Below are 21,101 nucleotides of genomic sequence, written 5' to 3'. Positions count from 1 at the left end.
ACTCCTCAGCACAGCCCTGTGCAAGCACACATTTGTGCCACCGCATCCACGCACTATCCATGTGCTCACACACACTCACACAACCACATCCCTTAGTGCAGCCCTGTGCGCACACACACAGACACATGTGTAACCCCTTCCTTTCACTCCCAAAGTGCACGCACACACCGGTACCACAATGTCCTTGTGCAGCTCCAACACTCTGCACACCCCTGTGCACACACATATATGTGCATGCTCGTCCTTGCACACATACCCACAGACCTACACACACCTGAGCAACCCCAATGGTTTGTACACTCATGGACACAAATGTGTGTACAACACCATCCATGCACAAATACACACACACACACACACACACACACCCATGGATCCCCACTGCTTTGCACACTCACGTGTGTCATGCACTGATTTCCCAGCCAGTCCTTGAGGGGTCACTTACTTAGGACGGGAGTGCAGGGGAGCAGCCAGAAGCTCTTTGCTTTACCTGCTGTCTGCTGGGCAGCTTTGCTGGAGATGCTTGGGTTGCTTTGCTTTTCCTTGGGAGGTGGGAAGGAGCTTTGGGTTGGAGGCACATCCCGTGCCAGAGCATCCCGATGGCATGAGGGGGATCAGGGCTCCTCTACTGGTTACCTTGATGGCTTGCAGCAACTGGAACTTTCCCCCTTTTTTGAAGGCTTAACCTTGGTGGTTGTTTTGTGTTTTAATTCTTTCACTCGTGCCTGATGTAGATGAATCCACGGTGGTACCAGATGATGGAGACCATGATTCCCACGATCGCCTATTGAGACAGCTAAACAACGTGAGTTCCTCCCGACCCATATCATCAAAAATCTCAACCATAAAAAAGAAACGTCCTCGTATTCAAGCAAATGACAACAATAAGACCATGCATGTTGTTTTGTTGTATTTCCTCTGTAATCATGGGGAGGATATGAAGAAGAGGTGTTATTCATCCACTTCTGCTCTTCAAGCACGAGTTCCTTAGAATTGGAAGAGACCCTTAAAGGCCATCTAGCCCAGCTCCCCTGCAATAAACAGGGACATTCACAGCTAGATCGGGTTGCTCAGAGCCTGGTCATTAGTCATTCCAGAGGCAAACCACATACTGAATGATCTCTCCTTCAGTCATAAATCCTTGAAGACAACAGCATTGACACTGCATGGCACTGAAGCAGTAAAAGAAATTGCTCCTGTAACTCTCCTTGTGTTAAGTAAAATGATGATAAAAGGAATGGAATGCTTTGGCAGGACACCAAAACCATCCTCCTTCCTTGATATCTGCTGCAATGGAACCTTCCACTGGAAGAAAGCCCCTGATGACTTGTCACCCCAGAGAGGTGAGCTTTAGAAGCAGGATTGCTGCACAATAGAATGAACTGGAGCTCCTTAGCATCTCTTACATCCAGGAGGTCTGTGATCAGACCCACCTCTCACCTTCAGGCGCGCGCTTTCTGACACCTTGTCTGACTTCACTGTCACTGTGCCAGCATCCTCAGGCTTAACCTGACTCTTTGTCAGTGTGCAGCAATTGCCAACGTTCTTGATGTCATTGTAATTGTTGGTGTAAAGGAGGTTGCCATTCAGGAATCATTCCACGTCCTCGTCATCATGGGACAGCTCGCAGGAGAAGACAGCAGAGCTCTCTTCTTCAATTTCCACATCCTGCAGCTGCTTCGTTACTTCTACATTGCGGGCTGTGGGGAAACAAGGTGAACTGTTACCACTGTTACTATAAATCATACTGGGATGTGGTAGAATGGTTGGACTAGACGAACTTTGTGTAATCTTCTCAGTGAAGATTATACATTTATAAAGTTAGCAGGAGAGAACGGCAGAAATCAACCTCAAGAAGAGAAATCTGAGGTGAAATAGGACATGGAAGAGGCCACCCTCCCTGCTCATACCTTCAGCTGTCAACGTGGCCTCAGTCTCTGCAATTCCTGCCTTGCACTCATACACACCAGCATCATCGGGCTTCAGCTTCAGAATCTTGAGCTCTGCTGAATGCTTATCCCTCTTGATCTTGTACTTCTCAGAGGGCTCGATGGGTGTGTGGCCCTTGAACCATTTCACAACCTTTGGAGAAGGCCTGAAGTCACAGGACAGGATGACAAAATGACGTCCAACTTCCTGGTGATTTGTATATGGTAATCTGCAAAACAGGGGTGGAAGAGAAGAAAGGATGAGGACAATTGGAAGAAGAGGAAAGTGTATTCCCTTCCAATTAATCTCATGTTCACATTGGTTCTTTGAACCACTCTAAAGATAAAACAAATGACTGCCTATAGGGAATGCCATTGACTACATTTCTATAAAGTAATACTGTATATTATCTACCAAATGCAAGGTCCAGCTCTTGTTCTGTGCTTATTAAATTGCTCCCAGTTGAGGCTTTTATTCAAATAAGAATGAGTTGAAAATATAACAAGTACTTTAGGATGTGAATGGAGACTCTTACGCTGGGGACAACAGCAGATAAAAAGCCTGGAAGTTTCTTTCAGATGAAATCAATGACGAAGTGCATCAAATTTAGGTGCTACCAAACTTAAACTTGTCTAGTTCAGAAATACAATTAATTTCACCTGATTTGACTTCTTTGGTATAGCCAAGGACAAAACCTCAGCTCTGTAGATCTGAATAGTAAGCACATCACAACTATTCAAACACATCTTTTACTGAGATGCAGCTGTCTCATTTAGTGTCCAACGACTTTGAACTGGAAATGGAGCAGACCCTTCAGACACACACACAATATTTCAAAGACCCCAGTGAAGGAAGACTGTATGTTAATTAATTCTTCATCTTCATGATGTAAACCAAGCCAGGATATGTTACCTCTGATGAGCAGATTGGCTGTGGATTTGGATCTGCCAATTGAGAACTGAATGGTGCCTGTCATATCAGTGGTGGTTTTCGGTATGGTCAGCCGGTGGATGGTGCCTTCTTGATGCATAATCAAGTTTCTTCCAGCCTGTAAGACTTCCCCACGTAGATACTACTTGGGAGGTTTCACAGAAGGAATGGATACTTCGCATTCAAATTTGGCTTCTTCAAGCTCAGTCACATCCTCATCACACAGCTCCTTTACCATATTAATGGATTGCTCTTTAAGAAGGATGGAACAAGAGAAAGCAGAGATTTAGAAGGAATATAAAAAACCCTTACATTATCACCCTACTTACTCATGTCAGCATTACTGCACATGAACACTACACCTATCAGCTCAAAATGCCTTAAAACATCATTAAAAAATAATAGAAAGAACGGAATGTTGTTAAGAAGTCAGACAATAAGACTGACAACCTGAAGAGAGCCCAGATCTTCTGATTCCCAGTCCAACATCCAAATCAAACCATGACCTTCCCATCCCGATATCAAACTCCTCGCATTACAAAATGGAATAGAGGTTCAATGAAACACGGACATTCATAATTACTTTGATTAAATACACCAACTTAGCTCGGAAAAACAAGTTTTCACCTAGTAAAGGTCTCTGTAGCTCACATGTAATGACTCAACTTAGTAGAAATTCATTTTCCAGGATGTTCTTGCCCTTATAATTATAACAGTGGCAAAGCTGGGGACTGAACTCTTGAGCACTGTGCTAACTCAAATGTCTCCCTTTTCTTTATCACACTTAACATCATATATATACCCTAACATTGTATATATTAAAAAAAGAAACAAAAACCCTGTGCTCTTTTCGAACAGCAAGAGAAAATGAAGAAGAAGTCAAGCTATGTTTTTTATCCCTCAACGTTCAAACAAATCTGAAGTCTAAAGGTAGAAAATCAACCTCCTAAGAAAATAATCTGTTTTACTTAGCAAAAGTAAATCCCAAAATACAAGCTGCATATTTTGTGGGCAGAAAGGTAGGTAGGTAGGAGTTTTTATTTCTGTGAAAGGTCCTGGTGGTGTTTAACTTCCTTGACATTCGAGCAAAGGATGTTAGCTGGTTTATAACATAAGGTAATTTAAGCAAAATCGTCATCAGAAGCATAATTACCTTTCACTGTAAGATGGGCACGAGATTCTGCCTTTTCTGATACAGATTTGATTTCTGCTGCATCCTTGACTTGGACACGTGTGTAAGTCAGCGAGTAGGTCTTTCCTGAAGCAGAGAACCACAGAGTCACTAAGGCTGGAAAAGACCACTAAGGTCATCTAGTCCAGCCGCCAACTCATCCCTACCAAACTGTGCTCTTGAGAGCAAACCCACAACTACACTTGGCTTCCTTGAGCAAAGAGCTCTGAGGCACATGGCCAGGCTGAGCATCATCCATCTGGTTTCACAGCATCACTGCCTGTTCTCTCATGGCAATGAAACCACCCATTCCCCCACATCCACATCCCCACCAAAGCAGAATCTAAACATGGCTTCTACAAGGACTGACCGAATGCGGCCGCTGTCACCTTCAAAGTACCTGATACAGAAGGATCACATTCACTGTCAGACAAAACCTCTTTGGAGAGGTGAACTGACTGCCCTGTTCACCCCCACTTTGGAAAGAACTGCACTCATTTCCTACCTGCTCCTGGCAGTGTGGGATGGTGGGATAGCATCACACTTCCCACACTAAGCTTCCCACCTGTCACTTGTTCCACCATAACCTCAGTCCCAAAACAAAAGGGGAAAAACTCCCTTCTGAACAATCTTCATTTCATATGTCCTTTCTGCTTGATCTCCAACCCACCCCCCACTCAGGAGAAAGATCCCCCTCTTACACCCTACCATCTTGCCGCATTCTGATGTTGTCATCAGCCTTCAGCTTGTTGTCATCTTTGTACCACTGGCTCTGAACCTCATCGTGTGAAATCTCACAGACAAAAGATGCACTCCCATATTCATTCACTTCCACATCTTCCAGTGGTTTAACAATCTTGATATCTCCAGCTGTGAAACACTAGAGATATATTTGTCAGGGTATTTCCAGATCTGAGTGCAGCATCTTTTCCTTACACATATTTGCACAGAAAATAAGTAGGATTATGTTTTATTCTAAACCATCATCCATTCCTGAGTCATTTCTCTCTTCAACACAGTCAATGCATTATTGCCCTTGAACTTAAAGATAGACTTACTAGCTACAATGGAACTCCCTGCAAACAGTTTTCACGGAAACCAGAATCTCATTTATTATAAAACCTTTTAAGCAAACTTAAGGGTAGAAAAACAATAGCACTGAATGAATCTTTAAGGTCATTTAGTTCCAATCCCCCTGCTATAGGCAGGGGCACCTCCCTCCAGACCAACTCTTCTCCTCAGTGTCAAGGCTTCTCTCAAATCATTCTCCTCTAAGCCTGTGCCTGTGCTTGGCATTGCCCTGACCCAGGTGCAGGGCCTTGTACTTGGCCACACTCAAGTTCATGAGGCTGCCAAGGGCCCACCTCTCCAGCCTGTCCAGGTCCCTCTGGGTAGCATCCCTTCCCTCTAGCACATCAACAGCACCGCTCAGCTTGGTGTCATCTGCAAACTTGCTGAGGCTGCATTTGATTCCACTGTCCATGTTGCCTACAAAAATGTTAAAGAACACTGGTCCCAACACCACCCTCCACCTGGACACTCAGCTATTGACTGCAACTCTCTGAGTGTGACCATCCAGACAGTTCCCTATCCTGCAACTGGTCCATCCATCAAAACCATTTTTCTCCACTTTGGTGACCAGGATGTCATGCAGGACGGGATCAAATGCTCTGCACAAGTCCAAGTAGATGATGTCAGTTGCTCTCCCATTATCCACTGAATCTGTTACTCCATCATGAAAGGCCACCAAGTATGTCAGGCATGGCTTGACCTTGATGAAGCCATATTGGTTACCACCAATCACCTCATCTTTATTTTCCAAACTATGCCAAGGAGAACTAGACAGAACTCTACAATGTCGTGTCACTACAAACCTGTCTGAACCATTGGCTTCTCTGCATGCTCATCACTAGTCTCCCCTTAGCTTGTGTGCCCACAAACAATGTATGGGGAATGTCAGCCACAAATCTTACCTAGGGGACATTTTTGCATCAAAATCCCTTGAACATCACACAGTCCCTTTGAACTCACCACATCTGCACTTCGTTATGTCAGAATCAGGCCATATTTCTGTTCTACTATTTCCCTTTCCTTCTGAAGGGCCTGGATACAACTTGGATTAACCTCAGGAGCAGAGTTCCTGCATAAAACAGCCAGGACTGAAACAGCAACCCAACCTGGTTGCAGACTGAGAGAGAAAACGAGAGCTCACCACTTGTGAATAATGAGACTTCTCTTATTTCCCTGGGAAGTAATGCCCACTGTTTTACTTTGACGGAGCTCCTTCCCATCCTAGAAGGGAAAATATCAAGTCAGATCTCCATGAGTCCTTCCATCTCTGCACTGAGCAAAGGGAGCCTTCAGATCTATGCTTAATTCACCCACTCCCCTAGAATTAATGGAACTGTGCTTACTGGAACATACGCTGAAGCTTAAGCTTTTTTCAACATGGAGGAATGGCTATAGAACATGCATAAATTCTGGCTGACCTATGACAGCGTAAAGCACTGCGGAGGACTGTTAACAAGCCCGTTTGGACATCACCTTGAATAAATGACATTATCCCCAAGTAAGGGAAGGAACAGCTGAGCACCGGGGAGGTACACAAAGTGCCAGAGCAAATTCTCACACTGTCAGGTGCAAAGAAAACTGAGATTTCACCCTAAAACCCAATTCACAACAAGGCTACAAAATCCTGGCTGAGAATTTCTGTGTTAGAGTTGAAGCTCAAGAATGTACTGTACTCCAACCAACAATATTTTGTGCAGCAAGACCTCAGGAGTTCACAAGAAACCCAAAACAAACTTCCATTTCAACTTGATAAATGAACTCAGGACATAATAACAAAGAGTGCTGATCTGGGCAAGTAAAAGAGCATAAAGAAAAGAGAGCAGTGCAAAAGCTATCAAGAAAAAGCTCAGACTCGCATCCCTTGGAAGGAGAGCCTTTAACTTCACTTCATTTCCAGAGAAGTCAGAAAGGAAAATACCATTACATGCCATACCTTGAACCACTTGATGTCCACGTTGGGCCTGGACAGCTCACACTCAAATGTGACCTTGTCCTTCTAAGTGACGCTAATGTCTGCCAATGGTTTGCTGATTTTCACAGGCAATTCTGAGAAGGAGAAAGAAGGATGTGGATTTAGTTGGGAATGAGGTCTCTAGGAGAATCTGGCATAAAGAATAATGAAAGGCAGTGCCGACTCTCCATGCTTACTAGAACTTGTAGTTAACAACAAAAAAAACTATTGTTTTGAGTACATTATCGTTACTTGTGCTAGGGACAATCATGTTACCACAATCCTCTTGATATTTGAGGGATACTCTGGTGGCACTAGCCCAGTGCATAACATTCTTTGCAGCTGGAAGGAAAGCTGGTTCTTCTGTTCAAGTAATCTGGGACAGGAGCAGATAATCCCACCTTGCACCAAACAATACCTGTCACAGTGAGCCTCCCTGATGAATTCATGCCTTCTGCATTAAAGGAAATGAGTCCTGCATCTTCAAGGGTCACAGAAGAAAGTGTCAAGGAATGTTTCTTCCCCTGGACACCCATCGTGATATTTGGTGCAGGCTTCAGCCGCACGCCGTCCTTCTGCCAAGTCCCTTCCACATCCTCATGGGACACCTCCACCGAAAAGGTGACAGTTCCCTTCTCAGGGAATTCCAGGGGCTGCAGACCTTTCACCAGCTTCATCTGTTGCACTGAAAGACAATGGGGAGAGGTTGAAGTTCTCACACCAGCAGCTGAGAAATAGAATCATCAAAGGAATCAGAGAAAGGTTTAGGTTGGAAGGGACCTTTGAGATCATCCAGTTCCAACCCCCCTTCTGTAGGCAGGGATGCTTCCCTCTAGACCAGATTGCACAAGGCCCCATCCAGCCTGGCCTTGAATGCTTGAATAGCATCAGGACTTCCAAAACAAGTTACTTCCCTCTTCCTCTCCCAGGTACACTATCTGCCAATTAAGCAACAGCCTTTGCAAAGAAGAAATCTTGTTCATAACCAGGTCCACGGGTGCTCTTAAATGGATCCTTCCAGATGGAAAAAAGATTTCAGGTGGTCTCCTAGATTTTACCCCTTTTTGTGTTGCACACAAGACTGAAAAAAAATTACTTTTGCAAAGTTCTTCTTCTCATAAGCAAACAAACATTTGGGGAATGGCAGAACCAGGTAAAATTTTCCTTCACGTCAAGAAATTTGAAACTTCACTCTCATGTTCTTGGTGTGGTTTCTGCTACAATTATTTGGACTAATTAAGCTTTTCCCTGATGAAAGCCTAGAAGTATATCACAAGAAGGACCAACTTACCCATGACCTTTTATTTGTCTTACTCAAGCATCTCCTCCTGACCATAACTGACAATAAAAGATTCAGCCAGACTACAGGTTTGAGCAGCTGAGTTGTTTCTAGGATCTCCTGCAATCTTAAGCTTGGAACACACACTTGTCTTTTGAATAAGTGTCTTTTATAGTGGGGTAAAACAACAGGGTTTCACATGGTTATTCCTCATTTACCTTGCTCTGAAATCATTCACAAACCATATGCCATCAGTCCAGGGAGTAGGGGAGGAGAGGGAAAGGGAAAGGGGAAGTCCACAGTCCTCTAAAATCAGGGTTCTTAGCCTAAAGCTCAACAGCAAATAGCAGTCCACTTCCCCACATTGCTAGACTCCGAGCATTTAAAGAACATCAGCTGACCTCATTATGAGCTCTAACATAGCCAAAGGAATTAATATATTCAAATATTCTCTTGAGTGATGAGAAATATGGAGCATAACTTCAGACTTCTGCTGTTCAACTCCCACTTCTATCATAAGCCAGGGTAACAGTTCAATGCTGTTTTAGATGGAGGACTCATATTTTAAATAACTCATCTCATTAAGGCTTGGATTCCCTACTACAATTAGCTAAATTCCAGTTTGGATCATGTTTCACCTTGGATCACTTAGGGCTTCAGCCACGTATTGGAACTAACTCAGTTTGTCTACAGAGAAGCTGTTTTCTATAGCAACAATAAGCTGTGATTGCAACTGGATGTCGGGAGAGCACAAATCCTGCAGTTATCCTGTACCAACATCCTCTCCTTCCATCAGAACAGCAAGTTTTTAAACCAGACTTATGCAAGCTTGCATGACACACCTTGTACAAAACTGCTGGCAGCCATCAGGACAGCCAGTTGCTTCCTGTATAGACACTGTTCCATCAGTTTGGGTTTTTTGCCTCGCTATAACAACAGCCAGTGGCCAAAAACTCACACAACTGAAGCAACCACGCTGATATACCGCAGTCACTGGAGGTGCTCAAGAGCCTCGGGTATGTGGCACTGGGGGACGTGGTTAGTAAGTCCAGTGAGGGTGGGCAGGGGTTGGACTCAGCTATCTCAGTGGTCTTTTCCAGCCTTGGTGCAACTTGTAAGAGGGAATGAAGCAGCAAACTGCCCAGCACTAAGCTGCATTCTTCTGACACGTGCTATCAATGAACTGCTGTATTTCCCTATCTTCTCTGGAGCTATTATTCATCTAACCTAACTGAAACAGTAAGCCTGAACCTAGATATAAATCAGGATCATAGTCACCCGTGGTTCCTTATATATTCAGAAAGACACTCTAGAGGGTAATTCAGTGCATCTAGAAATTAAAGTAGTCTCTGATGATCTTTGTATTTTTCAATGTCTGTTGGCTGCAGAAGGATGTGAAGTGATGCACATGGCACAACGATCAGCACTGACAATCAGCAGCAAGCTTGTTAACAGTCCTCCGCAGTGCTTTAAGCTGTCATAGGTCAGCCAGAATTTCTGCATGTTCTATAGCCATACCTCCATGTTGAAAACACTGCACTGTGCTTAAGCTTCAGCATATGTTCCAGTAAGCACAGTTCCATTAATTCTAGGGATGTGGGTGAATTAAGCATAGATCTGAAGGCTGCATTTGCTCAGTGCAGAGATGGAAGGACTCATGGAGATCTGACTTGATATTTTCCCTTCTAGGATGGGAAGGAGCTCCGTCAAAGTAAAAAAGTGGGCATTACTTCCCAGGGAAATAAGAGAAGTCTCATTATTCTCAAGTGTGAATATGAAGATCAGAGAACATACACGTGCCAAGCAGCTGAAGACAAGACATCAGCTACCCTAAAGGTTCATGGTATGTTTAACTGAAAGAGCAAATAAATCCTCTTGTGGTGTTTTGCACCGCAGGAAGAAATGCTTCATGGTCAGTTTGGGCATTTCTTGGTTAGTCATTTTGGATACCTTTCTCTTTCTTCATCAGAAGATTTCTTTATGCTCAAGAAAGATTTCCCCTCCATGTGTTGCACTGGTTAAACCCCAGTTTGTAGTTCATCAGCTGGCTCTGAAGCATCAGACTGGTTACTGAACACACGTGTCTGCTGTGCCCTGGTAGATGCCACCTTCCAAAGGGACGTCTGAAAGGATGCTTTTATCTGATTTCCTACTAGATGCTGTCCTCATGTGGCCACTTGGGTTCAGTGTTAGCATGAACATGAACATCTGTTCTGTCCCATGACTTTGGTGAACTCTCATTTTCTCTCTCAGTCTGCAACCAGGTTGGGTTGCTGTTTCAGTACTGGCTGTTTTATGCAGGAACTCTGCTCCTGAGGTTAATCCAAGTTTTATCCAGGCCCTTCAGAAGGAAAGGGAAATAGCAGCACAGAAATATGGTCTGATTCTGACATAAATAAATGCAGACCTGGAGAGTTAAAAGGGATTGTGTGATGTTCAAGGGATTTTGAAGCAAAGATGTCCCCTAGGTAAGATTTGTGGCTGACATTCCCCATACGTTGTGGGCACACAAGCTAAGGAGAGACTAGTGATGAGCATGCAGAGAAGCCAATGGTTCAGACAGGTTTGTAGTGACATGACATTGTAGAGTTCTGCCTAGTTTTCCATGGTGGAAGGTGGTGTTGTTACCAGTGTTCTTTAACATTTTTGTAGGCAACATGGCCAGTGGAATCAAATGCAGCCTCAGCAAGTCTGCAGATGACACCAAGCTGAGCGGTGCTGTTGATGTGCTAGAGGGAAGGGATGCTACCCAGAGGGACCTGGACAGGCTGGAGAGGTGGGCCCTTGGCAGCCTCATGAACTTGAGTGTGGCCAAGTCCAAGGCCCTGCACCTGGGTCAGGGCAATCCCAAGCACAGGCACAGGCTTAGAGGAGAATGATTTGAGAGAAGCCTTGACCCTGAGGAGAAGAGTTGGTCTGGAGGGAGGTGTCCCTGCCTATAGCAGGGGGATTGGAACTAAATGACCTTAAAGATTCATTCAGTGCTATTGTTTTTCTACCCTTAAGTTTGCTTAAAAGGTTTTATAATAAATGAGATTCTGGTTTCCGTGAAAACTGTTTGCAGGGAGTTCCATTGTAGCTAGTAAGTCTATCTTTAAGTTCAAGGGCAATAATGCATTGACTGTGTTGAAGAGAGAAATGACTCAGGAATGGATGATGGTTTAGAATAAAACATAATCCTACTTATTTTCTATGCAAATATGTGTAAGGTAAAGATGCTGCACTCAGATCTGGAAATACCCTGACAAATATATCTCTAGTGTTTCACAGCTGGAGATATCAAGATTGTTAAACCACTGGAAGATGTGGAAGGGAATGAATATGGGAGTGCATCTTTTGTCTGTGAGATTTCACACGATGAGGTTCAGAGCCAGTGGTACAATGATGACAACAAGCTGAAGGCTGATGACAACATCAGAATGCGGTAAGATGGTAGGGTGTAAGAGGGGGATCTTTCTCCTGAGTGGGGGGTGGGTTGGAGATCAAGCAGAAAGGACATCTGAAATGAAGTGGAGAAGGTTCAGAAGGGAGTTCCCCTTTTGTTTTGGGACTGAGGTTAGGGTGGAACAAGTGACAGGTGGGTACCTTAGTGTGGGAAGTGTGATGCTATCCCACCATCCCACACCGCCAGGAGAAAATAGGAAATGAGTGCAGTTCTTTCCATAGTGGTGGTGAACATGGCAGTTCATATGATGTTTAGTGTGATAAAGAAACGGGAGACATTTGAGTTAGCACAGTACTCAAGAGTTCAGTCCCCAGCTTTGCCACTGTTACAATTATAAGGGCAAGAACATCCTGGAAAATGAATTTCTCCTAAGTAGAGTCATTACATTTGAGCTACAGAGACCTTTACTAGGAGAAAACTTGTTGTTCAGAGCTAAGTTGCTCTATTTAACCAAAGTAATTGTCAATGCCTGTGTTTCATTGAACCTTAAGTTACCTTTTTCTAAAGTTGTATTTCACCAAGTTTCATCAATGTGCCCACTGAAGAGCTGACTTGCTATATTTCTTTTTATAAAAAATCATGTGTTACAATTGAGAGCAGAAGTTATACCATGGAACATTCTCCAAGTCAGGTGCAGAAGACATTTCTTCACAGTTCCAATTAATGTCTTACGTTTTGTTCAGACTCACTAAATGATGTATTTTAGGGTAAGTCACGTGGGAACATAAGAAGACTATTAAGAGCAGGAGCTGCAGAGCAAGATGAACGGCATGAGAAGGTAAGGCTGGGAACCAAGGACACAGCTTTTGTGTCACTCAGCCACCTGTGGCAGAGGTCAGGATTTCTGCAGGGATGGGAAATCATCCCATCACTTAGTGCCTTACAAGGAGCTGAGAAGCTTTTCTTGCTCAAGTCCTGCTTCCAGGCTTAACCACCTACAATGAAGTAGATGTCATTTTTCTGGTGTCCTTCAATTCCGTGTCCGCATTTTCCCAAAAGCAAAAGAATTTGGAGGTAACCAGCTGCAGTGAAGTGAGCGATTTCAGTGCCTATTTCTGATGGTGGCAGTGACTTCAGAGGTCACACTTACTTGATGGTGCCTGTTTCCATTCTGACAAAGGCTGTAGTTGCAGCTGACTTCCCGAGGCTGCCATACGTGGTGGTGATGCAGCCTTGGGCTTGTGCGTTTGCATGACTCCCACCTTTCCTTTCTGTGTCTTGCAGGTCAGCTGGTGCTGGAAGCGGCCGGTATCTGAGTAGGAATGAAGGTGAGTGCAGGAGCAGCTGCTGAGGGGAGGAAGGAAGTCCATGCTAATGAGCTCTGAAGCATCTGTGGGTACGGTAACAGAGGAGGCAGCAGTGATGCAGGGGGCTCCGCAGCAGGAAGCTGGCTGATCCAAATGCTTGCTGAGAGTTTGAAGCCCAAACCCTTTTGGTCTCTGTAAGGGTGGCTAATATAAAGATGTTAACCAAGATGGTGGTAAATAGTCAAAGGATATTAGCAAAGGGAAAGTCACCAATGTCAATGCCTTGACTGGAAAGCTGAGGCAGTCTCAACTGGGGAGCAACCTCCAAGAGATGCTGTTTGCTGAGTGGTGGGGCTGATGCAGTGGAAGGAAGGGATGCCATTCAGAGGGAGCTCAACCAAGAGGTTGGCCTAGGTGAATCTAATGAGGTTGAACACAGCAAAGTGCAAGGTTTTGCACATGGGCTGGAGGAATCCCAGGCATTTCTACAGACTGGGAGGAGCAGTCCTTAAGAGAAGCCCCGCAGAGAAGGACCTGGGGGTCCTGGTGGATGAACAACAGAACGTGAGCCATCAGCGTGCTCTTGCAGCTCAGAGAGCAAATGGTCCCCTGGGCTCCATCAGAAGAGGGGATGGCCAGCAGGGATAGGGAGGTGATTGATCTTCATGATCCTTGAGGTCCCTTCCAACCCGGGCCATTCTATGATTGGGCTTCCTCTGGGATGCTCCCCACCATGTCTCAGAAAGGAGACAACTTCTGTTCCACTTTCTGCTCTGTGTGGAAAGGTACGTCTGGGTTATTCTGCTTGTTTTTTCTTTCTTTTTCTGGCTTTGAAGGAGAAGGGGTGGAGCAAGGGGAGACCCACTGGTCATTTGTCACCTCAAGAGCAGGATGGATTCTGCATTGACTGTGAAAAACCTGGGCTAGTAGCATGGGCATGTTTCAGGCTGGACTCTTCTTTTGCTGCTTGGTTTCCTTTTGGCTACAGGGAGACAGCTGTCTAAAGGTGTGTTTTCAAACCCACTCTCCAAAACCATGTTTCATTGTTGCAGGTGGTTCAGTGTGCTCTTGCAGTGCAGATGCTGTAGTTTGCTGTAGAATCTGAATGGTTTCTGTTCCTAGGGAAGGACTGGGAGGAGGTAGTGAGAAGAGAATTCAATGCCTGAGGTGTATCTTAGTGAGAAATGTTGGCATGAGGTGCTGACAGTCTTGAGCTGTCAAAGGCCAGTGAGGCTCAGACTCCTTAACCTGCTGGAGCAGGGTGGAAGCAAGGAGTGGGCACTGCCGTCCCACCAGCTGCACTTGGTTCTGGTCTGCCAGGTCTGTGCTGGCCTGGATTTCTTCTGAGAAGTTTGTTGGAGCTGCTTGGAGTAGTGAAGGGTGGGGAAGAAGTGCTGCTCAAGAGCTAAGGCTCCGCTTGATCATTTTGGATGGATTTAACCATGGTATCTGAAGACATAGTTTCCATCAGAATGATCCCAGCATTGTGCAAGTGTCTCAGCTGAAGCCCCTGAGCAGATGTGTGAGAGCACCCTCCTACTCCAGCTGAGCCATAGGAAAGCTGACTGTGCCCAGTAATTACAGCTTCTGCTGATTGAATGTGCTTCCAAGTGTTTTCCTTAGTGATCAATCATGTCCCAGCACTGTGATATTCCATCTCTGGCTCAATCTGGAGCATCTCTGCAATCCTTGGGTGCTGGAGGGCACGTGGTGAGTGCGTGGACAGGGTGGCACAAACGTGTGCGTGTGCTGAGGAGTTGGGTTGCACACAGGTGCACACAAAGGGATGTTTGTGGAAGGTGTAGGCACGTAGGTGTTCCCAGGGATGGTTTGCGCACGTCTGTGAATGCAAAGGAGGGCACATGATGCGGTGCGTGCATGGGGGTGTGCAAAGCAGGCAGGGTGGCACACGGGTGTGCGTGTGCACGTGGATAGGGGAAGGCGGGGGTTACAGGTTGACCTGTGCTGAGGTGAGTGGGGGCTCACGGTGTTGCTCAGTGGTAGATTCATTCACACTGATTGCTAACAGGAAACTCACACACCCTTTTTGTTTCAGCTGTGCCAGCGCTGTGATCCCTTGCTGCAGGGATGGGGTGTTGGAAGGATGGTGTGCGTGCTGAGCTCCCATCTCTTGCTGGAATCAAGTGTAGAGCAAAAGGGATGTTTGGGCCAGGTGACTGCAAGAAGGCTGGCTGCTTTGGATGGTGGCAGCTGATGGAAACAGGTGCTCTGGGGACCGTTCAGCTTTTAACAGAAGTCAGGGGTCATGCAGCAAGAGCGACTAGGTTTTCAAATGGCTTCAGATGTGCACACCAAGTACGTCTGCCCTGCCGTGCCATCTCTGCATCTCTTTGATGAAAGCATTTCATGACCACGTGTTGGGCCTGTTTGCTTGTAGAAGGAGGGATGTTAGGTGCAGTTCTCACTGAGAACTTCTGCTAGGATTTCTGTGTAATTTGAATCATGAGTGTTAGCACAGTGAGTTGAAGGAGGGCCCCGGAAGCAAATTTGGTGCTGTTGAATCTCTGTGCAATGAGCAGGTGCGAGGTAACACGTGCTGGCAGGTGTGGAAACAACTTTGGGATTGAGGTGTAGAGGAAAGGGAAGGGAAGGGAAGGGAAGGGAAGGAAAAGGAAAAGGAAAAGGAAAAGGAAAGGACAAAGCGGATGGCAAAGAGCTTCCTGGGGAGGCTTGGTGCTTGCTTGGGGTTGGATCTGATCAACTTCTTGTTTGCTGGTGTCCACCTGGTGTTTGTGGAGTAGTTTTCATCCCAGGGTCTGTCTGGTAGGACTGGGGCTTGAGCCAGGCCAGGGCGAATCCAGTGTGCTTTGCTCTCGTTCTTAGTGCTTGTTTTTGCTCAGGAGGGCAGGTGGCAATCCTCACGGAGCAAGGCCTGCAAATGGGGTTTGTGGAGGAAGGTCCTGCAGGCCTTGTGTGACACCCATGGAGCTGCAGCGAGGCTGCATCTTTGTAAAACAAGGGAAATGCACAGAGATCTGAAGGTGGGTTGTCGTCTCAAGTGATGCCGGAGGGGATGTGCGTGCTCCTTTACATATGTGTTGTCTGCCTGCTGTAGGTGGGTTGGCTTAGAAAGCTGGTACCGTGTTTCAGTTGTCGGGAGAAGCGAATATCAACTCTTCTCTCTACTGAAAGATTTAACAAAAGAGCCTCTCCTTGCTTCTTAGCGTATGAATCACAGAATCATAGAATCACCAGGGTTGGGAAAGTCCTAAAAGATCATCCAGTCCAACCGTTCTCCTATTACCACTAGCTCCCACTAAATCACGTCCCTCAACACAACATCCAGTCATTCCTTGAACACCCCCAGGGTGGGTGACTCCACCACCTCCCTGGGCAGTCCATTCCAGTGCCTGGCCACCCTTTCTGAGAAGTAATATTTCCTAATGTCCAGCCTGAACCTCTCCTGCCGCAGCTTGAAACCATTCCCTCTAGTTCTATCAGTAATGACACGAGAGAAGAGGCCGACCCCCAGCTCACTGCAACCTCCCTTCAGGAAGTTATAGAGAGCAATGAGGTCTCCCCTGAGCCACCTCTTCTCCAGGCTGGACATTCCCAGCTCCCGCAGCCTCTTCTCATATGACCCCATTGTGCTCCAGACCCCTCACCAGCTTTGTTGCCCTTCTTTGAACACGTTCCAAAGCCTCAGTGTCTTTTTTGCAGTGAGGGGCCACAAACTGGAAACAGAATTCGAGTTGTGGCCTCACCAGTGCTGGGTACAGGGGGACAGTCACCTCTCTGCTCCTGCTGGCATCACTGTTTCTGATGCAAAATGTATGTAAGTGTCACATGTGTGACATCCTTTTTGATGGAGTTCTGTGACTGGAGTTCAATGGATTTGAGAGCTGACTTGAAGCCTGTGGGCATCATCCAGGAGTTGGGGTGAGAGGATGAGGCGTAGGAACAGGAACCTCTTTGGTCGTTCTTAACTCCCAACTTTTTGGTCAGGAATCTCTGTGTGTTTCTTTATCATGTAAAGAACAGAGTCATTGTGCAGCATGTGAATGAATTGATTCACGCCTGCTGATTGGTGCTGTTCTCTACAGGGAGCTGCAATGGAAATGGACACTTGTGGTCCACTGTCCAGCCCCCTCCCGTGTTGGATTTTCTGGGCTTTGAGACACGTCTTCCAGATGCACTTTGTGTTATTTCTGATGTGTTGACCTGTTGAGCTCCAGCCCCAAAGGAGGATTCAAGTACTACCACCGCAGTCCATTGGGACTGTAGTATTTCTTGCTAAAAAGAATTCGTGTGCCCCCTTGTCTTTCGTCTGCACAAAGGATCTTGTAATCATCTCTGTCTGTGTTTCTTTTAGACCCAGAGATGGAGCAGAGAGGAACACAGACTTGGGTGGATCTTCATTCAGGAGCAGGGACACGTCATGCTCATCTGAGGTGTCTGGCTGACAGCAAGAGCAGAGAGGTAAGTTTCATAGGGTCGCGTGCCCATTTTATTTTATTTTTAATTCATGATGCATAGAGGCGTTCCCCAGACAAAGTGAGCATTTCTCAACTGGACTTTGTAGAAATGAGCTAGGCAGTGAAAATGGGTTTGAAGCATTCCTAAGAGCCCCGCAAGAGAATGCTGAGAGTTAATCTGGCACCCTCCTTTGGAAACGTCCGTTGTCTGTCAGCTCTTCAGCTGTGCCCTAACACCTCCCATTGCGCTGCCACACCAGGATAGAATTCCAAGCCCACACTGAGTCCTGGAATGTTGTGGTGCCGTGTTGGAATCAGATGTGACCACGTGGTCTTGGCTCCCCGCCTTGTGGGGGGTCATGGTGGACCAGGCTGTTGGCCGTTGGTGATGTCATAAGCGGCTGGAATGAGGGGAGGAGCGGTGCGTTCTGTGTTCCTTTGTGGGTGAGCTAGTGGTCGGAGTGGTTGGTGTTGTTGTTGTTCTTGTGCCTTTAGTGTCGTTAATTAGTTAGTGTTGTTAGTTAGTTAGTGTTGTTAGTTAGTTAGTGTTGTTAGTTAGTGTTGTTAGTTAGTTAGTGTCGTTAGTTAGTTAGTGTCGTTAGTTAGTTAGTGCCGTTAGTTAGTTAGTTAGTTAGTTAGTTAGTTAGTTAGTTAGTTAGTTAGTTAGTGACTTCATTGCCTTTTTCTTCACACCGTCGTGCGCAGCAGCTTGTAGGTAAGCTGAGCTGGCGTGGGATGGATGGGTGGGCAGTGAGGTGTTGAGAACTGCTGGCTGTCAGAGCTCACAGCACCGTATTGCTTACTCTTGACCATCAGACGTAAATTTCCCCTGGTACACACGTTCCAAAAGGGGGTATCTGTAAAGTTGGCACCTGTCCCGTGCTTCTTCCATTGTCTTCTTTGCTCAATTTTGGAAGCATCGTAAAGTTGCTGGGCGGACAGGAATCACGTAGCCTGAGACTCAGCATGTCTTGCAGCAAGTGGATGGGACGGTTGTGCTGTGTGTGTTATTCCATGGCTGTCTTAGCCCTGCTCACTGACCTGCTCTTTCTCTCTCCTCTCCTCACCCTCCGCCCACTGCCTCGGTGCAGCTTTTGCTCTAATTTCATCCGAGCAAAGCGACAAGGAACTGCTGCAGATAGCTTGAGGTGATCTCACTGCCAGGTACGTGCCATGTTTTGTCCCCCCGCATGGTTTTGCCACAGGGTATGCGCGGGTAGCTCTGAAGAAGTCTGTCCATCCTGTGCTGTGTGAATAGAGAAAACAGAAGTGTGTTTCTGCTCTGTTCCAGCTCTTCACACTTGCTGTGATGGGTGCTGCGTGCAGTGAGATCAGCCGTGAGCCTGAGGTGGCGGCGACGGAGGTACAGTATGAAGCTCTGGCTGGTCTTTGTTCCCTGTGTTGAGCCATTAGAAGGAGCTGCAGATGTACTCTCCTGCAGGAAAGAATGGGCCAAAAAGGGCCTGGCCAGCTGTCTGCGCCAGTGCCATTGCTGATTAGTCTGGGTAGAGAGAGATGCATCTTTGCATGGCCTGGCAATGCACGCCAGGAAGGGAAAGAACTGTTATGAGACATGCAGCTCCTTCTGAAGTGCTCCTTATAAGGACGGAGCGCATTTGCTGCAGCTTTCTCTGCAGATGTGCTCCTCACCTTGAAATCCTCCTGGTTTGTCCTCATCTCCTGACCACGGCCTGTGTTCTGGTTTTCAGGCTGATAACATGCGGAAGCCGCAGCTGGAGCGTGCTATGTCATCTTTGAACGTTCCAGCAATTGCGGCGGCCCATGTTATTAAGACCTACATCGCCCAGGGGCCGGGTGAGCTCTCCCTTGAGGTAAGCAGTTCCAGGCGTTCCTTGTTGTCATGCATAGAAGAAGGCAGTCGTTTGAGCTGTTTTCCTACAAGATTTTCTGAATGTGGGATTGACGTTTCAATCTCTTCCAGGTTGGAGATCTGGTGAGCATTGTTGACATGCCACCAAAGGAGCTGAGCCCCTTTTGGAGAGGCAAGCGTGGCTTTGAGGTAGGCACACGTTTCCGACTAGAGAGCATAACTTGAGTAGAGTCAGGAATCTCAGGTTGGAGCTGCTCTGCCTGCACAGGATGGCTTCTGAATGCAAACGGTTGCCCTGTGTCGGTGTCAGAGGACCTTTCCTTTGGCTCTGGGCTCAGGCTAATGCCCGCCTGTTTTTTTGTTCTTATTACAGGTTGGATCTTTCCCTGGTGAGTGCGTGGAACTCATCAGTGGAAAGGTTCCCGAGTCCCTCCTGAATTCCTTGCCAAAACCAGGTACATATATTACATTTGATAATGCGGGTTAGTAAAATGGGGTCAGAATGTTGCTGTCAGGGGATTCATTTATGGCCAAGTACAGCAAGCTTAGCAAGAGGACTGCATTAAGCTGCTTGGGCACCTCCAGGGATGGGGAAAATCTGTTATTGCTTGTCCTTGTTGGGAATGCTCTTCCCGTTGTTACATGCTTTGTCAAATGCATTATGTTCAGCCTCATCCAACCGAGCGAAGCCTGAAATGAAATGGTTTCTTTGTTTTGTTGTGCAGTGCCAAGGAGACGGGGCAAGCTCATGCCCTTCCTTCGCTCCCTGGTGAAGGCCCGCCCCAGGAGAGCGACGGAGCCTGAACCAAAGAAGGAAGGGGTGTTTGGGTGTGACCTGGGGCAGCACCTTCTGCGCTCTGGCCGTGATGGTAAGAAATAGCCCATTCCTGAGATCTTCCTCTGTTGTGTATCTAAATGTGAAAGGGAGAAGATATTTAGTAATTGTTTCAGCCTGAAAATGTAGGAAGCCTTGTGGCAACAGAGAGCATCCTGCACTCTTTTCCTAGCTTTTCTAGTCTTTAGATTCTCGAGGGAGCTGTGATGGGACTTGCAGTGTTTGTGGCTTTGCCAGAATTACTTTCTCCAGGCTGTTGATATGTCGTGGCATTTCTGGAAATCCAGGAACACATCTCTGTGCAGTTTCCTCACAGCTGTCTCTGCCAGCTTTCTCCCCTAAGGAGGAAGCAAGCAGTAGCCCAGCTTTGCTTAGAGAATGGGATGTGCGAAGGTCACGGCCTGAACCAGGACATGAGTAAGAAGCTGAGCTAACCGCTGCCTCTTTTTCTGTAGTTCCCCAGGTCCTCCAGAGCTGCGCTGAGTTCGTTGAGGAGCATGGCGTGGTGCGAGGGATATACCGCCTGTCCAGTGTGGCATCAAAGATCCAGCGACTACGGTAAGAGTGCTGCAACTGACACAGCTGTCAGTAGGGGCCCGTGCCATGCTGCGGGTGTTCAGAGGAACCCCTTCCTTTTCTTGACTGTATTTTGTGTGGCTGTGAACTTGTTCTCATCTTTCTCAAAGCCCTCTGCCCAATTCTATGTCCTTCTCTACAGCCATGAATTCGATACGGAGCAAGTTCCCGAGCTCAGCGTCCAGGAAATTCACAGCGTGAGCTCCCTGTGTAAAATGTATTTCAGGGAGCTCCCAAACCCTCTGCTGACTGAGCAGCTGTATGACAAGTTCTTGGTAAGCACAGGGCAATGTCTTGGAAATGACACATACCTGTTCCCTGGGCATCCTGGCTAGTGGTTGCAGCATTGCCCCAGCTCTGGGGTCTTCTTTCTGTTAGCCCCATGAAGCATGTCTTTGCC

At 46.6% G+C, this 21,101-nt stretch overlaps 1 protein-coding gene and 1 long non-coding RNA gene across 2 annotated transcripts; both read left to right on the top strand.

Annotated features, from left to right (window-relative positions):
• The first annotated feature begins 15,699 nt into the window (after nucleotides 1–15,699).
• On the top strand, nucleotides 15,700–19,007 carry LOC146753396 (uncharacterized). The gene is made up of 4 exons (XR_014939950.1): nucleotides 15,700–16,025; nucleotides 17,357–17,463; nucleotides 18,551–18,623; nucleotides 18,751–19,007. It is a non-coding gene; the product is annotated as an uncharacterized LOC146753396 (long non-coding RNA).
• Nucleotides 19,008–19,204: 197 nt separating this feature from the next.
• LOC146753395 (rho GTPase-activating protein 32-like) lies at nucleotides 19,205–21,036 on the top strand. The gene is made up of 6 exons (XM_085529350.1): nucleotides 19,205–19,243; nucleotides 19,402–19,479; nucleotides 19,664–19,745; nucleotides 20,016–20,159; nucleotides 20,581–20,683; nucleotides 20,844–21,036. Exons 1-6 carry the CDS (start codon nucleotides 19,205–19,207, stop codon nucleotides 21,034–21,036), a joined length of 639 nt encoding a protein of 212 aa, XP_085385476.1.
• Nucleotides 21,037–21,101: the final 65 nt, after the last annotated feature.

The sequence above is a fragment of the Coturnix japonica genome, chromosome Z (assembly GCF_054131305.1).
Source record: "Coturnix japonica strain WE chromosome Z, WE-NBRP24, whole genome shotgun sequence".
Lineage (NCBI taxonomy): Eukaryota > Metazoa > Chordata > Aves > Galliformes > Phasianidae > Coturnix > Coturnix japonica.
The sequence above is the reverse complement of the archived record's forward strand: the minus strand, read 5'-3'. Positions and strand labels throughout refer to the sequence as shown.

Coding starts and splice junctions, on each gene's coding strand:
- LOC146753395 (XM_085529350.1), top strand. CDS start 19,205: ATGTCATCTTTGAACGTTCCAGCAATTGCGGCGGCCCAT. Junction 19,480..19,663: donor GAGGCAAGCGTGGCTTTGAG/GTAGGCACACGT, acceptor TTCTTATTACAG/GTTGGATCTTTCCCTGGTGA. Junction 20,684..20,843: donor TCAAAGATCCAGCGACTACG/GTAAGAGTGCTG, acceptor CCTTCTCTACAG/CCATGAATTCGATACGGAGC.